This window comes from Salvelinus fontinalis, chromosome 12 (genome assembly GCF_029448725.1).
Source record: "Salvelinus fontinalis isolate EN_2023a chromosome 12, ASM2944872v1, whole genome shotgun sequence".
Classification (NCBI taxonomy): Eukaryota; Metazoa; Chordata; class Actinopteri; order Salmoniformes; family Salmonidae; genus Salvelinus; species Salvelinus fontinalis.
Window position 1 is genome coordinate 16,871,440 of NC_074676.1, and position 20,722 is coordinate 16,892,161.

Consider the following 20,722-nt stretch of genomic DNA (forward strand, 5'->3'; position numbering starts at 1 on the left):
AGACTACACAATCTTGTGCATTTCTAGGACAGCAAGAAGTCCGCAGCACAAGGACAGAAACACAGGGCCAAGAGTAAAGGTTAAGAGAGATTTTTATTTTACATAAAAAACGGGTGCAAACTTGAGTTATTTTGAAGTTGTGTAGTGACATTTTGGAAAGGTCCCATGACACATTTCACTTGAGGCCTCTGGGAAGTAGGCATAATAAGACAGTCCAAACCCTTTTTTTTCTCCCCCCCCAAAAAAGGAATTCAAAAAGCTGAAAAAAACCAAGAGGGGTTTTTCAGGATAGGAGCCCTTAACTAGGTTGGTTAAAGCCTTCAAATACATTTTGAAGTAACATTCATGTTTCAACACAATAATATTCACAATACAATTTTAAGACTTGATTCTTATATTCATAGCTTTGAAACCATTACCAGAGAACACGAGACATAAGCTCTCATAGCACTGTACAAGTTTGCGTTCCACAGCTTTGAAGAGGGTGAAAAGAAAACCAGGCTGAGAAAATAGACTCCAATTTGAACATAAAAACAAAATCAACTTCACATAATTTACTATTAAAAATAATCATTACAATATTGCAGTCTTGTCTCTAACCACTGGAGGTCTACAGTATATAAGCAACTCTGAAAGTAATGTCAGGAAGTCTTCACTTGAGCAGTATTTGCAGCTTGCGCCCTACACAGTTCTTTAGACAAATGCAAGCAACCGTTGATAAATGGTCCCTCAAACACTGAGAAAGTGCAGAGATTATCTGGAATGACAGTAAGAATGAAAAACGGTCATTAAGGCCCTGGTGGGCCTTGCTCATTTAAGCAGGACAGTATTATTTAAAAGTACACAAAGTATACCAATACAATAACTTTGTGCTTAAAACCAATGAGAAGACCTCAAGTTGAATTAAATCGACCCCTTTATGCAGTATGCAGAAGGCATGAGAATACAACCGGCCAAAGCCATCTGACTCAGTGTCATCTTCTGGTTGCTGATGGAGGGTAAAAAGCCATGCCCCCCCTCTGCAGCATCTAGATCATTTAGAGAGGACTTTTCATATGTACATGTTACACAAAAGTTGGCAAAACATATTGATAAAGGGGTTTCCTTAATAAAAATGAACAATAATAAGAAAACAGGGATGACAAAACAATAACTTTGGTGGTTGGGATCAATCAAAACAAGCAGGTCTAGAATACTTAATGAAAGAAGCAAATCAGCTGTAATCATTAGCAATATTACTATAGTAGAAGCCTCATATCACCTAAATGCGCCAAAGCAAAATAATATTTCACTACACAAATAATGAGATGGTATGGTTGTCACACAAGCATAACATGGCAAATTATTATTATTTTGAATGGTTTTTCAAAATCACTTGCAATGATCCAGCTAACCCACCGAATGGGTCTAAAATGACACCATCTTAAGAGCAGAAAATAGGGCTCATGTCTACAACACGCTAACATTTCAGCGCCCTTGGCACCAGAGGAAGGCTAGAGGTCAACAAGCTGTCACTGGGGAGCAAAGACTGAGTGAGAGAGCAAAAAGGAGAAAGGGAATGTGCATGTGTGTGGTGAGACAGAAATGGCTTTTCTCTGAGGTATACATCTATTCATAGATTATCCTGATACAGTGAGTGACATCTCAAACAAACCCTGCCATTGGAGGGGGTTCTGTTAACATGTCATGGAGCAATGGGAATGTAAGGCTTCAAAATGACCTACAGTGGGATCAAACGGCTATATGGGCAAATATAGAAATATATACTGCCACCAGGGGCGTGTGGAAGTCAGGGGAAGTCCTCTGTGCTTTCAAGAAACCCTAGGGTCAGCGCCTCCATGCGGCACCGGCCTCATAGCAAGTCAAAAGTCCTGGTACGAACACTGTCCTTTCTCCCTCACTAATTAGATATGACTGGACAGGTAAAAGCCATTGCTTTCACCTGTCAAATCATTACTGATCTAACCAGAAGAGGCTGGTGGGGGGTCCTATAGGGGGACAGGCTCATTGTAATGGCTGGAATGGAATACATGGAACGGAGTCAAACATGCTGTCTCCATATGTTTGATGCTGTTCCATATATTCCATTCCAGCCCTTAACAATGAGCCCATCCTCCTATAGGACCCCCCCACCAGCCTCCTCTGGCTAGATCAGTAATTACTTCAAGGAAGGGAGGAAGTCCCCAACAAAGAGTTGAATGAGAGCGAAAGGGAGAAAGGGCGAGAGATACATGACAACAGCCTAAGCCTGGACTTTTACCCACTTCACAATTAGCCTGCTGTGGTCAGCATTGATGTCTAAAAGCCTAAACGACATGTGGGTGAATCAATCAATTGACCAATCCATGTATAAAGAACATTGCCCATACGCACATTATTTAGTCCGACAATGGCATCTGAGTAAATCCTGACATTCCACTATTTGACTAAGACTCGTCCCATATCTTTCCATTCAAGTACATTTGAAATAACGTAAATCCACACACAGCACACAAAAACTCTGCTTTGTTACTCAAAAATATACGGAGCATTTGTTTGTCCATCCCTAAAAGGCAGCTAGGGAGTGGACATGCCAAAGATAAATGCTTTATCATAGCAGACAAAAGTCCTTCTGCACACCAGGGGGCATCACTCAGTGTTAACTTGGGAGCATATAGTAAAAATAATTAACACTGTGCTTGGGTTTCACGCCTGTGTGTCTGTATACAAGGGAGTTATTCAATAGAAGCATATAAAGGAAATAGACAATTCCTCCAGCCTTGCCTCAAGGCCACGAGTTCTTTCCACCATTTCCATAACACACAAATGAAACAGTGGATAGTACCTAGATCACGTGTCAAACTCATTCCACGGAGGGCCGAGCGTCTGCAGGTTTTTGCTCCTCCCTGTACTTGATTGATGAATTAAGGTCACTAATTAATAAGGAACTCCCCTCATCTGGTTGCCTAGGGCTTAATTGAAAGAAAAAAGAAAAAAATTGCAGACACTAGCCCCTCAATGGAATGAGTTTGACACCCCTGATCTAGATGGTAGAGAACGAGACCGGCATCCTAACTACAGACAACAGTAGGTGCAGAAGTAGTGCACTCAATCACTGTTTAAATACCTTCCCCCACCAAAAAGCAAGGTCATTCAATGATTACATTTTGTAAAATTACAGTACATCATACATTTTTTGTTCACATTAACAAAACAATAAATCGAAACAGACAAGATAACCCTTCAGGAGTCAACACTAGGGTTTAACAAGTGGGTTGAATATCATTCTCAAGTTTAGCATTTCACAACCTCAAATGTCTTGACTGCAGAGGCCATTCACGTCCTTTCACTCCGATGACATTACATAGGACACAAAGGAGGTTCCTATATTTGAAATATTCAAATTCTGCTTTCTCAACCATGTCTGCGCTAATATTGATTTAAAGTGAGACACCACAGTATCATCTCCCAAAATGCGACTATTTCCACAAGCTAAATAGTGACCACGTTTACATGCGCACAGTATTCCGGACAGTAGCTCATATTCCGCTTAAGGTCTTATTCGGGATATGCTGTTTACATGCAGCTTCGATATCCAGTTCATGGGTATAAACAGAATATTAGTCATTATAGTTAATATGGGTTAAATGGAAAAGTAACTGAAATATGGACACTGACTGTAGGCCTATAACCTCTCACATGTAGCATAATATAATATTAACTCCTGCAGAATTATGAATTTCTTGCAGTACAATGATACAACAAATTATAATTTTGTCTCGGGAACAGGAGTGGAGAAATATGATTTCTTTCTATCAGCATCTCTTGAGAAAATGCTTTGGTGATTGTAATGTGTTATCTTTGACACCGTTATGCCAGCAGACAGTATTTCAACCACATAAAATATGCACCCAAGAACTGAAGTCTTAACAGAAATGTTTCATAGTTCTCAGCTTTTCATTTCCTTAAAACCGGTCAAAATGATGACACTGGACATTTTGCTCAGGACCAATCTTTCCACTGTTTTGGAGTTATTGCGTTTTCTCCCGGTCCCTAAACGAAACAGACAACTTTACTGGTGTTAACTAGATTACGAATGCAGCAGTCAAAGTTGCTGAGGGGAGGACGGCTTATAATAATGGCTGAAACGGAGCGAATGGAATGGCATCAAACCATGTGTTTGACACCCTTCCACCTATTCTGCTCCAGTCATTACCACAAGCCCATCTTCCCCAATTAAGGTGCCACCAACCTACTGTGTAATGCATCATTCTATCGATGTATGAAATTCTGGTGAGCACTACTTTATTTAGTCTTCTAGGGCAACAAGTTATGACAGAAGAAAAGATGCATGTATCTAACTATAGTTGACAAAGAAATGGCCTACCAAATGTCCGAAATGATACGACCTACCAAATGTCAAAAATGATAAGCAGAAGTGTCTAAATTAGGGGTGAAAGTAGCCAGTATGCTATACAGTCCAGTACGGAGTATCAGCAAAATCAATTATTATGGAATTATGGTGGATCGAACAGCGCAGATAGCCTTCTCTTTGGAGTGATTTGTTTAACAGATGAAAACATCACACAACATCATAGACTGCACAACACCAATGATATGAGCAACTGAGACTGTGCAGACTGTGGAAAAACAACAGTAAACAGTGATGAGATGTTTACATGCCACAGTATCCCGTCTAAGATCAGCATATCTCAGGCATCTTATCCTGGTTTCACATAACCGGGACTCAAGATTTTTCGGGTTATTGTAAACGGAATCATGGCTGTGTATGTAAATATCTTTAAAAGTATTTCCTAACGCCCACATGGTCAGGCAGCATTTCAAGGGCCAAAGAAAGCTCAGGGAAATAAATGATCAAAAATATATTTGTTATTTTCATGAAATAAACAGTGATTTATTAGACACAGTGATGATTTAAAAATTAAATAGTAAAGACTGCATGGGTGGCTTTAAGTCCAGGTCTTGAAGGTCCACACCGCAGCACTGCAGCTTTTTTTGTTCTAGCCCAGCACTAACAGACATGATTCAAATACTTAAAGGCCCAGTGCAGTCAAAAACATGATTCTCCTGTGTTTTATATACATTTCCACACTAGGAGGTTGGAATAATACTGTGAAATTATGAAAATGTTTTGGTGGGATGGCGTTCCAAGCCACTCTGCCAATAACAGCTCGTTTACAGTTATCCCCTCCCCACTCAGATCACTCCGACAGTCCTAGCAAAAAAATTGCTTGAGAAATTGCTCTTTGTTAAGAGTCTTTCATTTTGACCATTTTAATTTAAAACAATCACAGTAATGTACTTAATTGTTACCCAGAAATAATTTGATATGGAGATTAAAAAAAAGTCTGCATTGAAGCTTTAACTAATCACAAAAGCCTGTGATTAGTTGACTCAAGTGTGTTAGGGCAGGGCTAGAACATAAATGTGCAACACCAGATGGTACCCCAGGATTGGAGTTGAGAACGACCGCTCTATAGGAATCAGACTAGTCAACATCCATGTCTTCTTATTGGTTGGTATGTTGTTGCAGTGACCAGACACCTATCCGATAGGCTCTAATGAGAGGTGGTCTGATTAAGGCATTCCATGTTAAGGCCAGAAGAGGGAGCAGTAGCATCTAAATCAATGGGAGAGCTCAGTCTGTTCTCCTTATCCAAGATTCTGTATACAGACAGACTGGCGGTAGAAGCCGCAATGAAGTACACATCTGGGATCAGTTCATTCTATCCCAATCCTAGCCTTAAATATTAGGAGGTAAAAAAGCTAAACTGACCTTAGATCATCATTTGGAAGTAACTTTTCCTTCATCCACACAGACAAATCTAAGTGTTTGTGGATAACAGGGACCAGTTTAGGGGTACGTGCAATGTTAACTAAAGCAATGCAAAATGCAACTCGTAACTGATCTATTGTCGATATATTGTCTCCCCCAAAAATGTACAATAGACCAAGGCCTAAAGTTCAAAAGGAGCGAGTGGGTTACAAGCAATGATGTGCATTTGCTATAATGAACAGTGCATCAAACACAGGGATCTACAATTCAAATCATTTTCAGAAATAAATCCCAATCTGGTAACATAATTGGTCCTCTGTCCACACACATCCCTTTGGTCACTCACCAACTGCTGTCTTACATTTTTCTTGCTTATTCTTCTAATTAGCACTTTTAGTAGTTTTTAATACAAATATGGAGGCACCAGGCAAATGTAGTAACTGACTTGTGAGGTGAATAGTACAAGCAGGGTTTTTTTTTCTGGCAGGGATGCATTAGGAACGTGCTTGTCTTTCACTGTTCCCTCCTTTTCTACCTTTTCATTCTGCTTTGACTACTTATGCCCAATCCCAAATAAACCCTTATAGATGTGAAAGAACTGGATGTGTGTTGAGCAATGTGGTGGACACTTCACCTAGCCAACCAGAAGCAAAAGTGGAACTATTAACATATTGCTTACACCTGTCACATCTTTGCAGATCTATGAGGGGACATGAAGCGGTGTCTAGGCTTGAAGCAAGAGGTTACTTTAGGACTTTGTAGTATTATTTATAAATGGGCGATTCTATGCCAGGACAGCCCAAAAATATTTTGGGTAACTCGGATTGTTATGGAAATTCTCATATAGAAACTTCATTGGAAGGAAGGATGTTTGACATGCTTTTTCTCCCTTCAGATAATCATGATGCAAGTAGCAATTTAGGCCCTTTTTAGACCTATACATGCCTCCTGTAAGCTCTTATGATCCATGCACCATACATGACACAGACAACATCTTGGTGTCATTATACTCCTTATAGTGTGCTCTAACATATGGAGTATGTCTACATTCTGAATTACACATTTTAGATTTAGCAAATTTTAGGACATTGTTTGAAACAATATACTCTACAAGTACATCACATTTCCAGAGTAGGCTCTCCGCAAATGTTTAAGTTATGATACATTTCATAAGCACCACCAACACAGTGAATGGGAAAATGGATTCAAAAGGGAACTCCCTCTGCTGGTGATTTGCTAAATGTGCAATTCTAAAGGAGGGATGTGATTGGTTAATGACCTATAATGTCAACTTCTATATATAAAATGGGTCATACTGTATCTTCCAAAGTACCAGAAAACCACTTTCATGATAAAAAAAAGAAAGTGATACAAATGTAACAAGCATGTCAAACATTCTTTCTTCCAATGAACTTTCTATGTGAGAATTGCAAGAACAATTTGATACTCCCAAAATATTTTCAGGCTGTCCTGATGTGGAATTGCCCTAATATCTCCTACACTTCCAAGACAGTCAAACAGGGCTAAGTGGGAGGGGCTGGGTGGCATATGAATCAATGAACCATTAGGACACATTCATACATCCACACATATGTACAGACATAAATATGCATGAACAAAAAGCAAACAATTAGGGACAGCTTAATACCTGCTTTTACTGGGGATGTGAGAGGGTTTGGCGAATGGGGAGAGAGAGAGCGCGAGAGAGAGACGTGAGACAGAAAAAATATGGTGTCTATAGACTGCAAGACTTGTCTCCTCACTCCCTCAAAGAGAGGGAGGGATATTTGACTTTGATCTCCACTTGAGCAAAAGAAGATTAAGAGATGTTCTCCGGTATCCAGAGGGAGGGTCAGTGGTCAAATTATCAAAGAAAGGTCTCTATGGCGAAGGTCATTCAGTAGGTCCGGGTCATTAAGAATCACATATCTCTCGTAATAAAAAGTCTCTCTCCCAACTACAACTGGAAATGTCCCTTAATTAGTTTCCTTCAAACCAAACCCGCTCAGTGACATCGGACAGAGTAGCAGGAGCTCATTTCTGCCGTGGAGTGTTCTTCTTCCGTTTTCGCTTGAAGAAGCAACAGCACCTGAGGAGAAAGGAATGAGAAGAGAGAGAAAAGGAAGGACAGTTACTTGGCAATCTACACTGAGTATACCAAACAGTAGGCACACCTAAGGAATTGAGGATGTGCCCAGGGCACCGCCAGGGCATGGACTACAAGGTGTCGAAAGCGCTCCACAGTGATGCTGGCCCATGTTGACACTAATGTTTCCCACAGTTGTGTCAAGTTGGCTGGATCTCCTTTGGGTGGTGGACCATTCTTGATACACACGGGAAACTGTTGAGCATGAAAAACCCAGCAGCGTTGCAGTTCTTGACAAAAGCCAGTGCGCCTGGCACCTTCTACCATACTCCGTTCAAAGGCACTTACTGTAAATATTTTGTCTTGCCCATTCACCCTCTGAATGGCACACATACACAATCCATGTAGCAATTGTCTCAAGGCATTCTTTAACATGTCTCCTCCCAATCATCTACACTGATTGAAGTGGATTTAACAAGTGACTACCATAGCTTTCACCTGGATTCACCTGGTCAGTTAGTCATGGAAAGAACAGGTGTTCTTAATGTTTGGTATACTCAGTGTGTATCGCTCACTATTATCCCCTAAGACTCATGTTGCACTCAACTCACAACTTAAAATATTGAAAATGTCAGCTTGTAAACAAACCCAACAGTGACACGTATGGGTTAGAGGTAATAAAGAATGGACATTGAACATTTAACAGGTATAAGAATGAGTGTGTCGGTGAAGAAGAAAGCAAACATTCAATGGGGAGGGAATACACCCAGACTCTGTATGCTACCCAGCTGGCCCCAAAAAAATTCTGTCATGTTCTGCAATTAGATTGTTCAAGGACGCAGGTTAATAACTGTAGAACCAACGTTCTAGTTCTTTGCGTGCCCTGTAACAACGCCATTCGCAAATCCGTTCTTGACAGAAAACAAAATCTTTGTGTGGCCCAGGCATTAGTCTTTCCAGTTCACTCAAACTCTCAAAAGCTTTACATTTGAGCTACATAATCATCCTTCAGCTCCACTCAGTAGTGTGATAAGGATATTAAACCACATCATGTGAGGCCTAAAACCCAATATGAAAGTAACGTAGTTATTTGTTTAATGGAAGGGGTGAAGCCAAGAAACCAACACAGTGCTGGATATGTTGTCTGGTGCTAGTCTGGTCCACTCCCTTTTGAATGGCTGATGTGCATGGGAGCGGAGACTCACCACAGGTTGAGCATTTTCACGCAGCTACAGAGAGTGTGAGGAGAAAAGACATATTAATACTGTACAGAGAGAGAAAGAGAGGGACAACAACTCAAGATAGTCCTTCTGAAATGTAAAACTGCATGCAAATACATACACACAGGTAAGAGACAAAACTGTGTCTGGGCAATGGAGGAAAGGACAATCATAGGGAATAATCAGAATAGGGATATCATCTGTAAATCTACTAGATGACATTGAATGTGAAGTTAGGTATACGGTACTTAACTATTTTGAAATGATGATTGAACAGGTAGAACAGATTCTTACTAAACAAATATGGGGATTTTTATTTTGAAAGTTTTTGTTTTAGCTAGTTGGTATATTTTCAGAACATTTTAAGAAAATAATTCAGATAATCTTAACAACTTTCCCCCTCATATTGTAATTGAAACTAACGGAACCAAATTTGGATTTGTTGCAGATGATCAGTTTATCAGGAGATCCCCAATCAAAACCCCATCTGGTCCCATCCACAAGAGACAACTTGTTTGGACTTTATCCTGGCTCAAGCAGTTTGACTTCTTGGATCCAATCCTCTTTGACTGAGCTTCAAACTGGTTGGGATTGGACAATCAGTCAATCTCATGGATTGAGCAAAAGTCATAGTAAAGAAATTACCCCAATGACCACTGGCTGTTATAAATTGTCTTCCAATACAAATAATAACAAAGTGCTACTGAAAGAGACAGATGACCAAGCGCGAGATGGAGGGAGGGAGAGAGGGGGGGCGAGAACATGAGACAGAGAGTGAGCTAGCTACGACAGAGAGACAGAGGGCTAGCTACGACAGAGAGACAGAGAGCTAGCTACGAAAGAGAGACAGAGAGCTAGCTACGACAGAGAGACAGAGGGCTAGCTACGACAGAGAGACAGAGAGCTAGCTACGACAGAGAGCTAGCTACGACAGAGAGCTAGCTACGACAGAGAGACAGAGAGCTAGCTTCGACAGAGAGACAGAGAGAGAGCTAGCTACGACAGAAGACGAAGTGGCAGATACATACTTGGCCTCTTCCACCACCTCCACCTCGGCCTGCGCTGTGATAGGTGCGTTGGAATGGGCCGTCATTGGGTCGTCTGTATTCAGGTCCCCATTGGTGGAGGTTACCACCTGAGGCACATGGAGGGGAAAAAGGTCATATCAGTCAAGCCAAAATAAGGATTATTCTGCTAGGAGGATTAAAAACAGAAAAATACAACATTGACATCTCCATCATAAGGTCAACCACTGACAAGATCATAATATAGCCCAAAGTGTCATGATTACATGAAGTGCCTTGCTCAAGGGCACATAGACAAATGTTTCACTTAGTCGGCTAGGGGATTCGAACCAGCGACCTTTGGATTACTGGCCCAACGCTCTTAACCGTTAGGCTACTTGCCGCATTTTGTTACAACTAACTTAACACTGTCACAACATAAAACTGTTTCTCACATATGCACACTAGCTTGCAGTAGGCCTAGCCAACTATCTCAACAAAAACAAAGTGTCAAGTTAGCGTAAAACGGGTTGTCATAAGCTGTTACGATGACATCATTTGTAATAAATGCTTATGGTATCTTGCCCGCTCGGTCACGCCCATGACAGTAGTATGTAGGCCCTCACCACAGAAACATCAACTAAAGTGACGTTACCAATCTCCCTCCATACAGTTTAGCCATTGCCAGACATCCATGTGTGGCGCCATTTACCCGTCTTATTAACCTTTACCTCTACCCCTTTACTACCGGTCTCCCTTAATGGGAAAGGTTCTTGTTCGAGTGTGACTGAACGTGTTTGTCTGATGGGCCTTGTGAACCTGTCTCTCCCTGTCTGCCTCCTCCTCAGACAGTGTCTGCTTGCTGCTGTGTATGAGGCTGTCTCTCCTCTCTTGCTGCTAAACACAGAAACACAACACGGACAGCCTCCGCTGTTGATCATCATAACAGCGTCACATATACAGTACAGCATTTTATCCTAAGCGCAAAGAGCAGGTGGTGCAAGCAATGTGGCGAGGGCCCCACCTAGCAATTCAATAAGAGGTTTCTGCCATATTGCTTTCATCTACTATGTCTATGTCCCTTCTGATCTGTGGGCTAGAGGGCTATCAAGGACATAGGTAAATGAAGCAGTTTTTTTGGTTTGAAAGGCAGCCAGTGTACAGGTAGTTAACATTCGGGTCTCTCCGTTGTTGGTTGGTGTATACCTGCACAGAGCCCCCATGCCTGTCTGCAGCCAGGTGGGAGCTGCTCAGGTAGGAGGAATTTGTCTGCCGGTGTGGCTGTGCATCCCATGCTCCTCTGCGGTCTGATGCTGCCATCTGGTTGGTTGATTAGGGAGGCGGATGGGGACGTGGATGGGCCGAGAGTGAGTGAGAGAGGAAGGCGCCGACAGGCCATGCAGCACAGAAAAAAAAGCAAAGGTGAGACGTATTCACGGCTTTGCCACGCGTGTAAGTAATTGAGAACAACCAGGTCAGAACAAAAAGGTAAGCGTGAAAAGGCAAAAACAATAGCTTTAAAATTAGATACATTTGTGTATTCAAAGCAAAACGTTTTTAGCCAGTTAAGAGAAACCCTGTATGCATGTTTGACATCTTCATCTTTTTTTATTTCCTTATTTTATAATCCTGGTGTCTTCTCTAAGAGACTTGCATTGTTTCTTTGACCTGAATCCTGGCTATATTGATTGAGAAGTCTGGACCAGTCAGGCTCTGCTTTGTCCCCCTGTAATTATTTCATCACCGTTCCGTTGGACAGGACAGGTTGTACGTGACAGGACATTGAGGGATTAACTGCTAATAGAGTTGTTGCAGGAGTTTTGGCAGGTGACTTACGCAGTCTGGGAGCTTTCAACTGGCCAGACTAGCTGGCATCTCCTGTCTCGCGGGGCTGAAGCCCTGGCTCATTAAAATGACTCACCTGATGGGGTGATCTAGGTCGACCTCCTCAAAACCAAGGACGTTTCCTTTCTCTCCCTCTCATTTCTCTCCTATTTTCTCCCTCTCTCATTCTCTCTCAAGTCCACTCTTCCATCTCTTTCTGCTTTCTCCTTCCACCTAAATCCCCCCTCCATATTAATTCCTTCTCACCCTCCCTCTGTCTCTCCATCTCACAATCTCTGTCTGGCACATACTGTAGCACCAATGGTGGCACAGGTGGAGCACTGATTAGAGATTAGTCTGGGCCTCCTGGGCGCAACGCAGTCATAGGACAATCAAGTAGCACCACTCAAGCTGCAGCCAATCAGATTTGAGACAAGCTTCCCTGCCTGTCGGGAGCAAAGTTGGAGGACTTCCAGTGGAGAAATTCATTTTGTGGCTCTCCATGCCTCTCCGGTCGAACAGTCAGGCAGAGGCGGATATGGACAAGGTATTTTGGTGCCAACATTTAAATATCAGCTGAGACTACATGCTAGGATCCCTATTTTGACCTGAAAGCTGCTTTGCTTCTGTATTTTTCCAAAAGCGAATATGCAGAAAAATATAATTTTCACTAAAACAAGCCAAATAGGACAAACCCAAAACAAAAGATGATTGAAAGCAAGGCTTGAACTCCGTGGAGCATAAGCAGAGGCATCAAGTTGGAACAAACTATATGGTCTACTACTTGCACTAATTTAAATGATGTTAGATGTAATGTAGCGTAAACTATAAAAGCTTGTTGAGATCAAATTTAGACAATCCCAAAACCATAATCATAAGTCATTCAACTCAATAGCATTGACATGAACCTTTAACAGCTTTGCAGCTCACTCTAGGTCAATTATACAATTACCCTCCTGACTTAAACTCCCCTTTACTTGGACAGTATTGCTTGTTTGAACACCATACGCACTCCCTCCATATTATTTGGACAGTGAAGCCAAAACTTTCAATTTGGCTCTACACTCCAGCATTATGGATTTGAGATCAAATGTTTTGAGGCGACAGTACAGAATGCAACCTTTTAAAAGTTAAAACAAATGTATGAAAATACCGTAAAATAAAAAGGTGACATTCTGTGCTTGCTGCCTCATATGAAACATTTGATCTAAAATCCAAAATGCTTCAGGATAAAGCCAAATTGAAAGTTTAGGCTTCACTCCAAATAATATAGAGGCAGTGTATATGGTGTTCAAACAAGCAATGCTTATCGATTGTCCGTGTGCCTGGCAGGGTTGTGCTAAATACGGCTGCTACTATCTAGAACCAAAACATTTGATCATATTACTCCAGTGCTAGTGGCTTCCTGATAAGTCTCGGGCTGATTTTGAGATTGTACTGCTAACCTACAAAGCATTACATGGACTTGCTCCTACCTATCTTGTCGATTTCATCCTGCCGTACATACCTACACGTACGCTACGGTCACAAGACGCAGGCGTCATTATTGTCCCTAGAATTTCTAAGCAAACAGCTGGAGGCAGGGCTTTCTCATATACAGCTACATTTTTTATGGAATGGTCTGCTGATCCATGTGAGAGATGCAGACTCGGTTTCAACCTTTAAGTCTTTATTGAAGACTCATTTCTTCAGTAGGTCCTATGATTGCGTGTAGTCTGGCCAAGCGTTGCGAAGGTGAACGGAAAGGCACTGGAGTTACAAACCACCCTTGCGGTCTCTGCCTGGCCGGCCCCCCTCTCTCCACTGGGATTCTCTGCCTCTGGCCCTATTATGGAGGCTAAGTCACTGGCTTGCTCCAATCCTTCCTGTCCTCGGGATCGTGTGGTGGGGGAGAACTTCCTGGGCTAACTTCGTGGGCCTTGTCTCAGTGTAGTAAGTTAGTGGTCTTTGATATCCCTTTAGCTGTGCTTTGGCAATGTAGGTGGGGTTACAACCTGCCTGGTTGGCACTGTTCGGGGGTAAACTTTGGACGGGGCCACATTGTTGTCTCCCCCCGTCTCAGTCGCCAGTATCTATACTGCAATAGTCTATGTGCCGGGGGGCTAGGGTCAACCTGTCCCATCTGGTGTAATTCCCCTGTCTTATCTGGTGTCTTGTGTTATCTTAGGACACCCTCCCTCTCTGAGGACCTGAGCCCTAGAACCATGCCTCAAGACTACCTGGCCTGACGACTCCTGGCTGCCCCCGCCCATCCCACTTGGTCGTGATGCTGATCCAGTTTCTGAAGTTCTGCCTGCGGCTATGGACCCCTGACCTGTTCAACACTTGTGCTACCTTCTCCCGGACCTGCTGTTTCGACCCTCTCACTCAACCCTCTCTCTTTATTCCTAGGTTCCTGCCTTTCTAGGGAGTTTTTCTAGCCACTGTGCTTCTACATCGGCATTGCTTGCTCTCTGGGGTTTTAGGCTCGGTTTCTGTATAAGCACTTTGTGACAACTGTCCATTTCAATCTCTGTCAATTTTGGAATTAGATTCCATGTCCAATTCAACTGACAGGAGTGGAAATGGAACTGAGTAGAACCATTGGGGTTGATGACATTATAGGAAACAAACTGAAATTGCATTCATGAAGTGGCTCCAAAACAAATCTCATTATTTTCTATGAGGATTTGTTGATTTATGAATTGGATTTTAGTAGATTTTCGTGAAATTATTGGCATTTTCAGATACAGGCAAAGCTGAAGTGAACTGCTAAGTGAGACTACTGTGTTTACCTGGTTCCGTAGGGGTTGTTGCTGAGAGGGCCGGTCTCTGTTAGCGTGGCTCTCTCTTGTGATGGCAGACGCACCCGAGTCCACGTTGACAGACCCCACTGGAGTAGGCTGAGAGAGCGAGAGAGCCCATTGGAGCAGAAACAACAAAGTAAATATAACGCAGACAGCGAGACAGCGAGAGACTGAGACAGAGAGACAAAAAGGCTCAAGTGGAGAGATGCCCAAGGAAAGTATGTTGTCTTCTTTGAAAAACTAGTTTTACAGTATTGTATGGCTTTCACTTGTGTTTTAAATGTCTATTGTACTTTTGATTTCACAGCTTTCCAGCTATGAACGGTACACAAATAAAGTTATTACTACACCAAAACATACAGGACTGAACAGTTAACAAGCTGCTGCTAATCAGCACATTTTCTCTAGTCTCTTTCAATAGCCTCAGTATGACTATTGTACCTGAGACTACACTTATGCTATTTGGCACGTGAACGCTAGCTACTCACAATCGGTCTGCCATCCCAGTCGTAGGTGTAGTCAAAAGTGTATCCTTTGCGCTCAAGCAGCTCTGTGAACAGAGTCCTCAAATACTCGTAGTCGGGCTTCTCGAAGAAGTCCAACCGCCGCACGTAGCGCAGGTACGTGGCCATCTCTTCTACAAGGGGTTGACAGTCAGTCAACATGGTTCAGGCAAAACAAGAGCTCCATCTAGTCACACAGTACCGGACAATAGACATTTCACAAAGGATTGGTAATACCTGGAAAGCTTTCACAGAGGACCTCGATGGGAGTGTTGCGCTTGGTGTCGCCAATCTTCTGGTATCGCTCCTTCAGGGTGTCAGCCTGTAGGTAGAAGGCACACTGAGTTCAACACACTTTGGCCATCTTATCGCCTTCCCACTAATGTTAAACTTCCTCAGCAGTCTTTCAATCTCTCTCTTTTTTGCTCTTCTGCTTCATTTAGGCTACCATTCCCTTGACCCCCCTCTGAATCACTAGTAGTAGTGCATCACACTCTCCTAATATCTGGGTTGGGATTATTATTAGAGTACATCGTAGTAAAATGTCATGCAACACAAAACAAAATTGAGCGTTTCAAAAATTGGACAAATTCAGATGGTGCGATCTGTTTTTCTATCCATTTTGTGCCTACTGAAAACAACCCAGCTGATATCATACCAAGCTCCCCTACCTTGAGTCCTTGCCACGGCAGACTCCCTCGTAGGAAATACATGAACATGTGGCCCAGGGCTTCCAGGTCATCCCGTCGACTTTGCTCTGAAACAAAAAGGGAGGGGTATCCGCTTTAAGCTGCGACCAACGTCTATCTTATCTACCATATCCTTGGGTTGGGGCTTATGTAGGACTTAATGCATTGAGCTCCAAATTAGGAACAAAATAGAACCTTTCTGAATTTGAATTACCTGTGGCTTACAGACATGAAAGGCTATGTAAAATATATTATGATTTGTTTAACACTTTTTTGCTTACTACATGATTCCATATGTGTTCAATCTCTCTCTTTTTTGCTTTTCTGCTTCGTTTAGGCTACCATTCCCTAGCGTACACATACGCTACTGGTCAAAAGTTTTAGAACACCTACTCCTTCAAGGGTTTCTCGCTATTTTTACTATTTTCTACATTGTAGAATAATAGTGAAGACATCAAAACTATGAAATAACACATATGGAATCATGTATTAAGCAAAAAAGTGTTAAACAAATCATAATATATTTTATATTTGAGATTCTTCAAAGTAGCCACCATTTTGCCTTAATGACAGCTTTGTACACTCTTGGCATTCTCTCAACCATTCACCTGGAATGCATTTCAATTAACAGGTGTGCCTTGTTTAAAGTTCATTTGTGGAATTTCTTTCCTTCTTAATGTGTTTGAGCCAATCAGTTGTGTTGTGACAAGGTAGGGGGTATACAGATGATAGTCTTATTTGGTAAAAGACCAAGTCCATATTATGGCAAGAACAGTTCAAATAAGCAAGAGAAACGACAGTCCATCATTACTTTAAGACATGGTCAGTCAATCCGGAAAATGTCAACAACTTTGAAAGTTTCTTCAAGTGCAGTCGCAAAAACCATTAAGCGCTATGATGAATGTCTCTCATGAGGACCGCCACAAGAAAGGAAGACCCAGAGTTACCTCTGCTGCAGAGGATGAGTTCATTAGAGTTACCAGCCTCAGAAATTGCAGCTCAAATAAATGCTTCAGAGTTCAAGTAACAGACACATCTCAACATCAACTGTCCAGAGGAGACTGCGTGAATCATGCCTTCATGGTCGAATTGCTGCAAAGAAACCACTACTAAAGCACACCAATAAGAAGAAGAGACTTGCTTGGGTCAAGAAACACAAGCAATGGACATTAGACCGGTGGAAAGTTGTCCTTTGGTCTGGAGTCCAAATTGGACATTTTGGGTTACAACCGCCATGTCTTTGTGAGATGCAGTGTGGGTGAACAGATGATCTATGCATGTGCATTTCCAACAGTAAAGCATGGAGGAGGTGGTGTGATCGTGTGGGTCAAGCTTTGCTGGTGACACTGTCAGGGATTTATTTAGAATTCAAGGCACACTTAACCAGCATGGCTACCACAGCATTCTGCAGCGATACGCCATCGCATCTGGTTAGGGCTTAGTGGGACTATCATTTGTTTTTCAACAGGACAATGACACAACACATCTCCAGGCTGTGTAAGGGCTATTTGACCAAGAAGGAGAGTGATGGAGTGCTGCATCAGATGACCTGGCCTCCACAAATTGAGATGGTTTGGGATGAGTCGGACCGCAGAGTGAAGGAAAAGCAGCCAACAAGTGCTCAGCATATGTGGGAACTCCTTCAAGACTGTTGGAAAAAGAGTTTACAAAGCTGTCATCAAGGCAATGGGTGGCTATTTGAAGAATCTCAAATATGTTTTGATTTGTTTAACACTTTTTTGCTTATTACATGATTCCATGTGTTATTTCATAGTTTTGATGTCTTCACTATTATTCTACTATGTAGAAAATAGTAAAAATAAAGAAAAACCCTTGAATGAGTTGGTGTTCTAAAACTTTTTACCGGTAGCGTTAAAAAAAATCTACAATAGTAGTAGTTTACTTGGCCTTTACTAGTCCAGTATTAGCAGACCAATATAGCCTTCTGTAGCGCAGCCCCCCAAAAAATTACAGCGCCGCAATATACAGTATCTCAGTTTATTGCATAAATCGTGCATGCATTGGATTGCAATGCTGGTGTGATAAAATAATCCAGTACAGTTTAATGAATTATAATGTAGGCTAATCCAAGTGTAGGCTATGACACAATGTGAATGGAGAAGGCTAAAACATGGTCAGCGGCAGATCAAAGTAGCGGCACCAAGTCTCTGGGTGGGATGAGTTGTCCATGGTGCTGTCATTCAAGGTCCTTTATTTACCCTGTTCGCAAGAGCACAGGAAGGTTGCATTTTGGCTTCTGCTCAGCTGGTTGAAGCCAGCGGGGCACACATGCAGTTTACAGACACCATCGGCTACAGACCTACCACAGATCTGACTTGCAGTGGTGTAAATGACGTCATCATTTCCTCAATCAAGGTTTGTACCGACAGATAATAGCCTATCATTACAGGGCTCTCCAACCCTGCGCTCTTGGAGCGCTACCGTCCTGTAGGGTTTCACTCCAACCCCAGTTGTAACGAACACCATTCATCTTATAAACCAGCTACTTATTAGAATCAGGTGCGCTAGATTAGGGTTGGAATGAAAACCTACAGGATGGTAGATCTCCAGGAACAGGGTTGGAGATCCCTGTTATAAAATATGCATAAAATGCATCCTCCAATAGCAATGTCTGCTTATGTTCACACATATTGTCTCAAGAAAATGTTATATTTTTAATACCCTCAAACACCAAGTTAGACATACCTATAGGCTATCATCACTGTCAATCATGAATAATAATTATTCATGTTTTACCGGTGAAACTGCATCAGTGCACACATGTAGCCTACGTTTCTTCATTATTTGCCAGAGAGAAGACGGAGAAGAAACCACAATTTACCTAGGCTGCTGTAGCTTACATATTTATTTTGGTTTGTAATTGTATTGTTTTTTCATGGAATATTTGTGGTGATTAAATATAATTTATTTAGAATAGATCAGAATAAAAGTGAGGTCCTTCGGGCTCCCCCAGCATTACTCACCTGTTTACTGGTGAAGCCAAGGCAGCTGCACTGCGCTATTTCATCAATACACATTTGTTAATTGTTGTGTCGCATCCCCCGCAGATTATTTTTTTGCAGCACCCCCACCCCCAAACTACTTCCCGTGGCCATGTGTAAACAGGACAGACTAGAAAAAAATTGCAAAGGCAATGCCCTTCAAATTGCAGAGTTCAGCCAATCAGATATGAGAGTAGCCTATACTGCATCCATGTAAGTACCGCACAGGGAAGTTGAGACAAGTTAAGTTGTCTGGTAGAGGGTAGAAGTACTGTAGCCCTACCTTTTCCCAAGTGGGTGTTGATAGACATGTAGCGGGCGGTCCCTGTGAGGCTCTTGTGCTCCCTGTACGGAATGTGTTTTTTGGTCTCGGGATCAATGTACTCTTTAGCCAGGCCAAAGTCAATGATGTGGATGATGTGCTCCTGCTTGTGCCCCTGCCGCCCGATGAGGAAGTTCTCGGGCTTCACGTCTCGGTAGATGAGGTTCTTGGAGTGGACGTACTCCATCCGTGAGAGCTGGGGAGCGTAGTGTGTGTAACGGTCAAACGCATGCACTCAAAAAAAAGGTGTACACACAACTCCATGCACACCGAAAAACTGAATGGACATCCACACTGGGACATACAATCAGAACAGACATGGGCATAATTCACCAAAACAAGCTTCTTTGTGATTTGGATGTAAACTTGACTTACCAGCTGAATAGCCATCATTAAGACTGTCTTGAGAGAGAAGGTCCTGTCACAGAGGTCAAAGAGGTCTTCTAGACTGGGGCCCAGCAGCTCTAACACCATGGCATTGTATTTCCCACACGGCCCAAAGTAGAAGACCTGAGGAAGACCCTCCACTGGGATAGAGAGGGATGGATAGAGGGAGAGGAAAATAAAAAAAATATAGAAGTCCATTAAACTGAAATTGAAAAGACTATCAGTAGAACAAATCATATGACAAACAATTTAGAGTTTGGATTATGCAGTGTTCCATTAATTTGTTTTGAATATGCATGAGGGTGTGGCAGCGCAGTTCACATGCCCATTTAAATGGCTCTACCTGTGATACCACATACCTGGGTATTGTTTCATCATTAGCCTTTTTGGAACTAGTTTGTACTCCAGTCACATGCAGGACTTGAGACGAGCAGTAGTTATGCTGTACATAACACTTCACAAGTGGCATCTAAAGATGGGCCAAGCTGTTTGGTTGGGGTTTGTCATGAGTGTTGTTCTGAATTGTCTGTTGCAGCTGTTAGAAGCCATCTGCTGTACCCATCTCAGGAGGGAACAGAGAGGAATGGTGCCCAGAGGAACCTGGGCAAGCTAATAATGACGGTCATGAAACCCACAACTAGAACCGCCCCCATTTTCCAAAGCCAAGTAGCAGAAAAACTACAACAGTGATGGGATTGGAAAGAATATCCAGAATTATCTCTGTGTTACAACTCGAGGAGAATTGCTGCTAAAAAAAACGATTACGAACAGAGGGAAGGATACATTTGGTGAATTTTAGAGTGGCTCAATCCGTTGGGATTGCAACCTGCGCCGTACTCCACTCCAACAAACATCCCCGGTGTGATGTTTCTTGTACGAGCTGAGCTCAGCAAAAAAGTTAGCTTTTTCCCCTCTCAAAGAGCGCTCTGGACGAGTACGGCGGATGAGTTTGTGCGTTTATCAACAGTACAGGAATGAGAGTGGATTTCAGATATATTCTCCTGACTGAGCATATTTTAGTCACAAATTGTTGTGTATAGGCATAATTTTACTTAAATGTAATTTAAGAGTGCTTCAGAGAATATCATTGGAATTCAAAACGCCCTGAAAATGACTGATGCAT

At 42.2% G+C, this 20,722-nt stretch overlaps 1 protein-coding gene across 4 annotated transcripts in view; it reads right to left on the reverse strand.

The window, feature by feature from the left end:
• Nucleotides 1–74: 74 nt before the first annotated feature.
• Nucleotides 75–20,722, reverse strand: part of LOC129866900 (casein kinase I-like) — a 62,950-nt gene continuing 42,302 nt past the window's right edge. Inside the window, exons 6-15 of one of the 4 annotated variants that reach the window (XM_055939918.1) lie at nt 19,588–19,739; nt 19,174–19,408; nt 15,871–15,956; nt 15,437–15,521; nt 15,185–15,333; nt 14,685–14,792; nt 11,293–11,406; nt 10,111–10,217; nt 9,068–9,091; nt 75–7,865 (exon numbers count right to left, since the gene is read on the reverse strand). In XM_055939918.1, coding sequence (XP_055795893.1) covers nt 7,811–7,865; nt 9,068–9,091; nt 10,111–10,217; nt 11,293–11,406; nt 14,685–14,792; nt 15,185–15,333; nt 15,437–15,521; nt 15,871–15,956; nt 19,174–19,408; nt 19,588–19,739 — 1,115 coding nt within the window. In that variant the 3' untranslated portion in view covers nt 75–7,810. The remainder of the gene's footprint in view (nt 7,866–9,067; nt 9,092–10,110; nt 10,218–11,292; nt 11,407–14,684; nt 14,793–15,184; nt 15,334–15,436; nt 15,522–15,870; nt 15,957–19,173; nt 19,409–19,587; nt 19,740–20,722) is intronic. The other 3 variants (XM_055939919.1, XM_055939921.1, XM_055939920.1) reach the window with 3 other exon arrangements.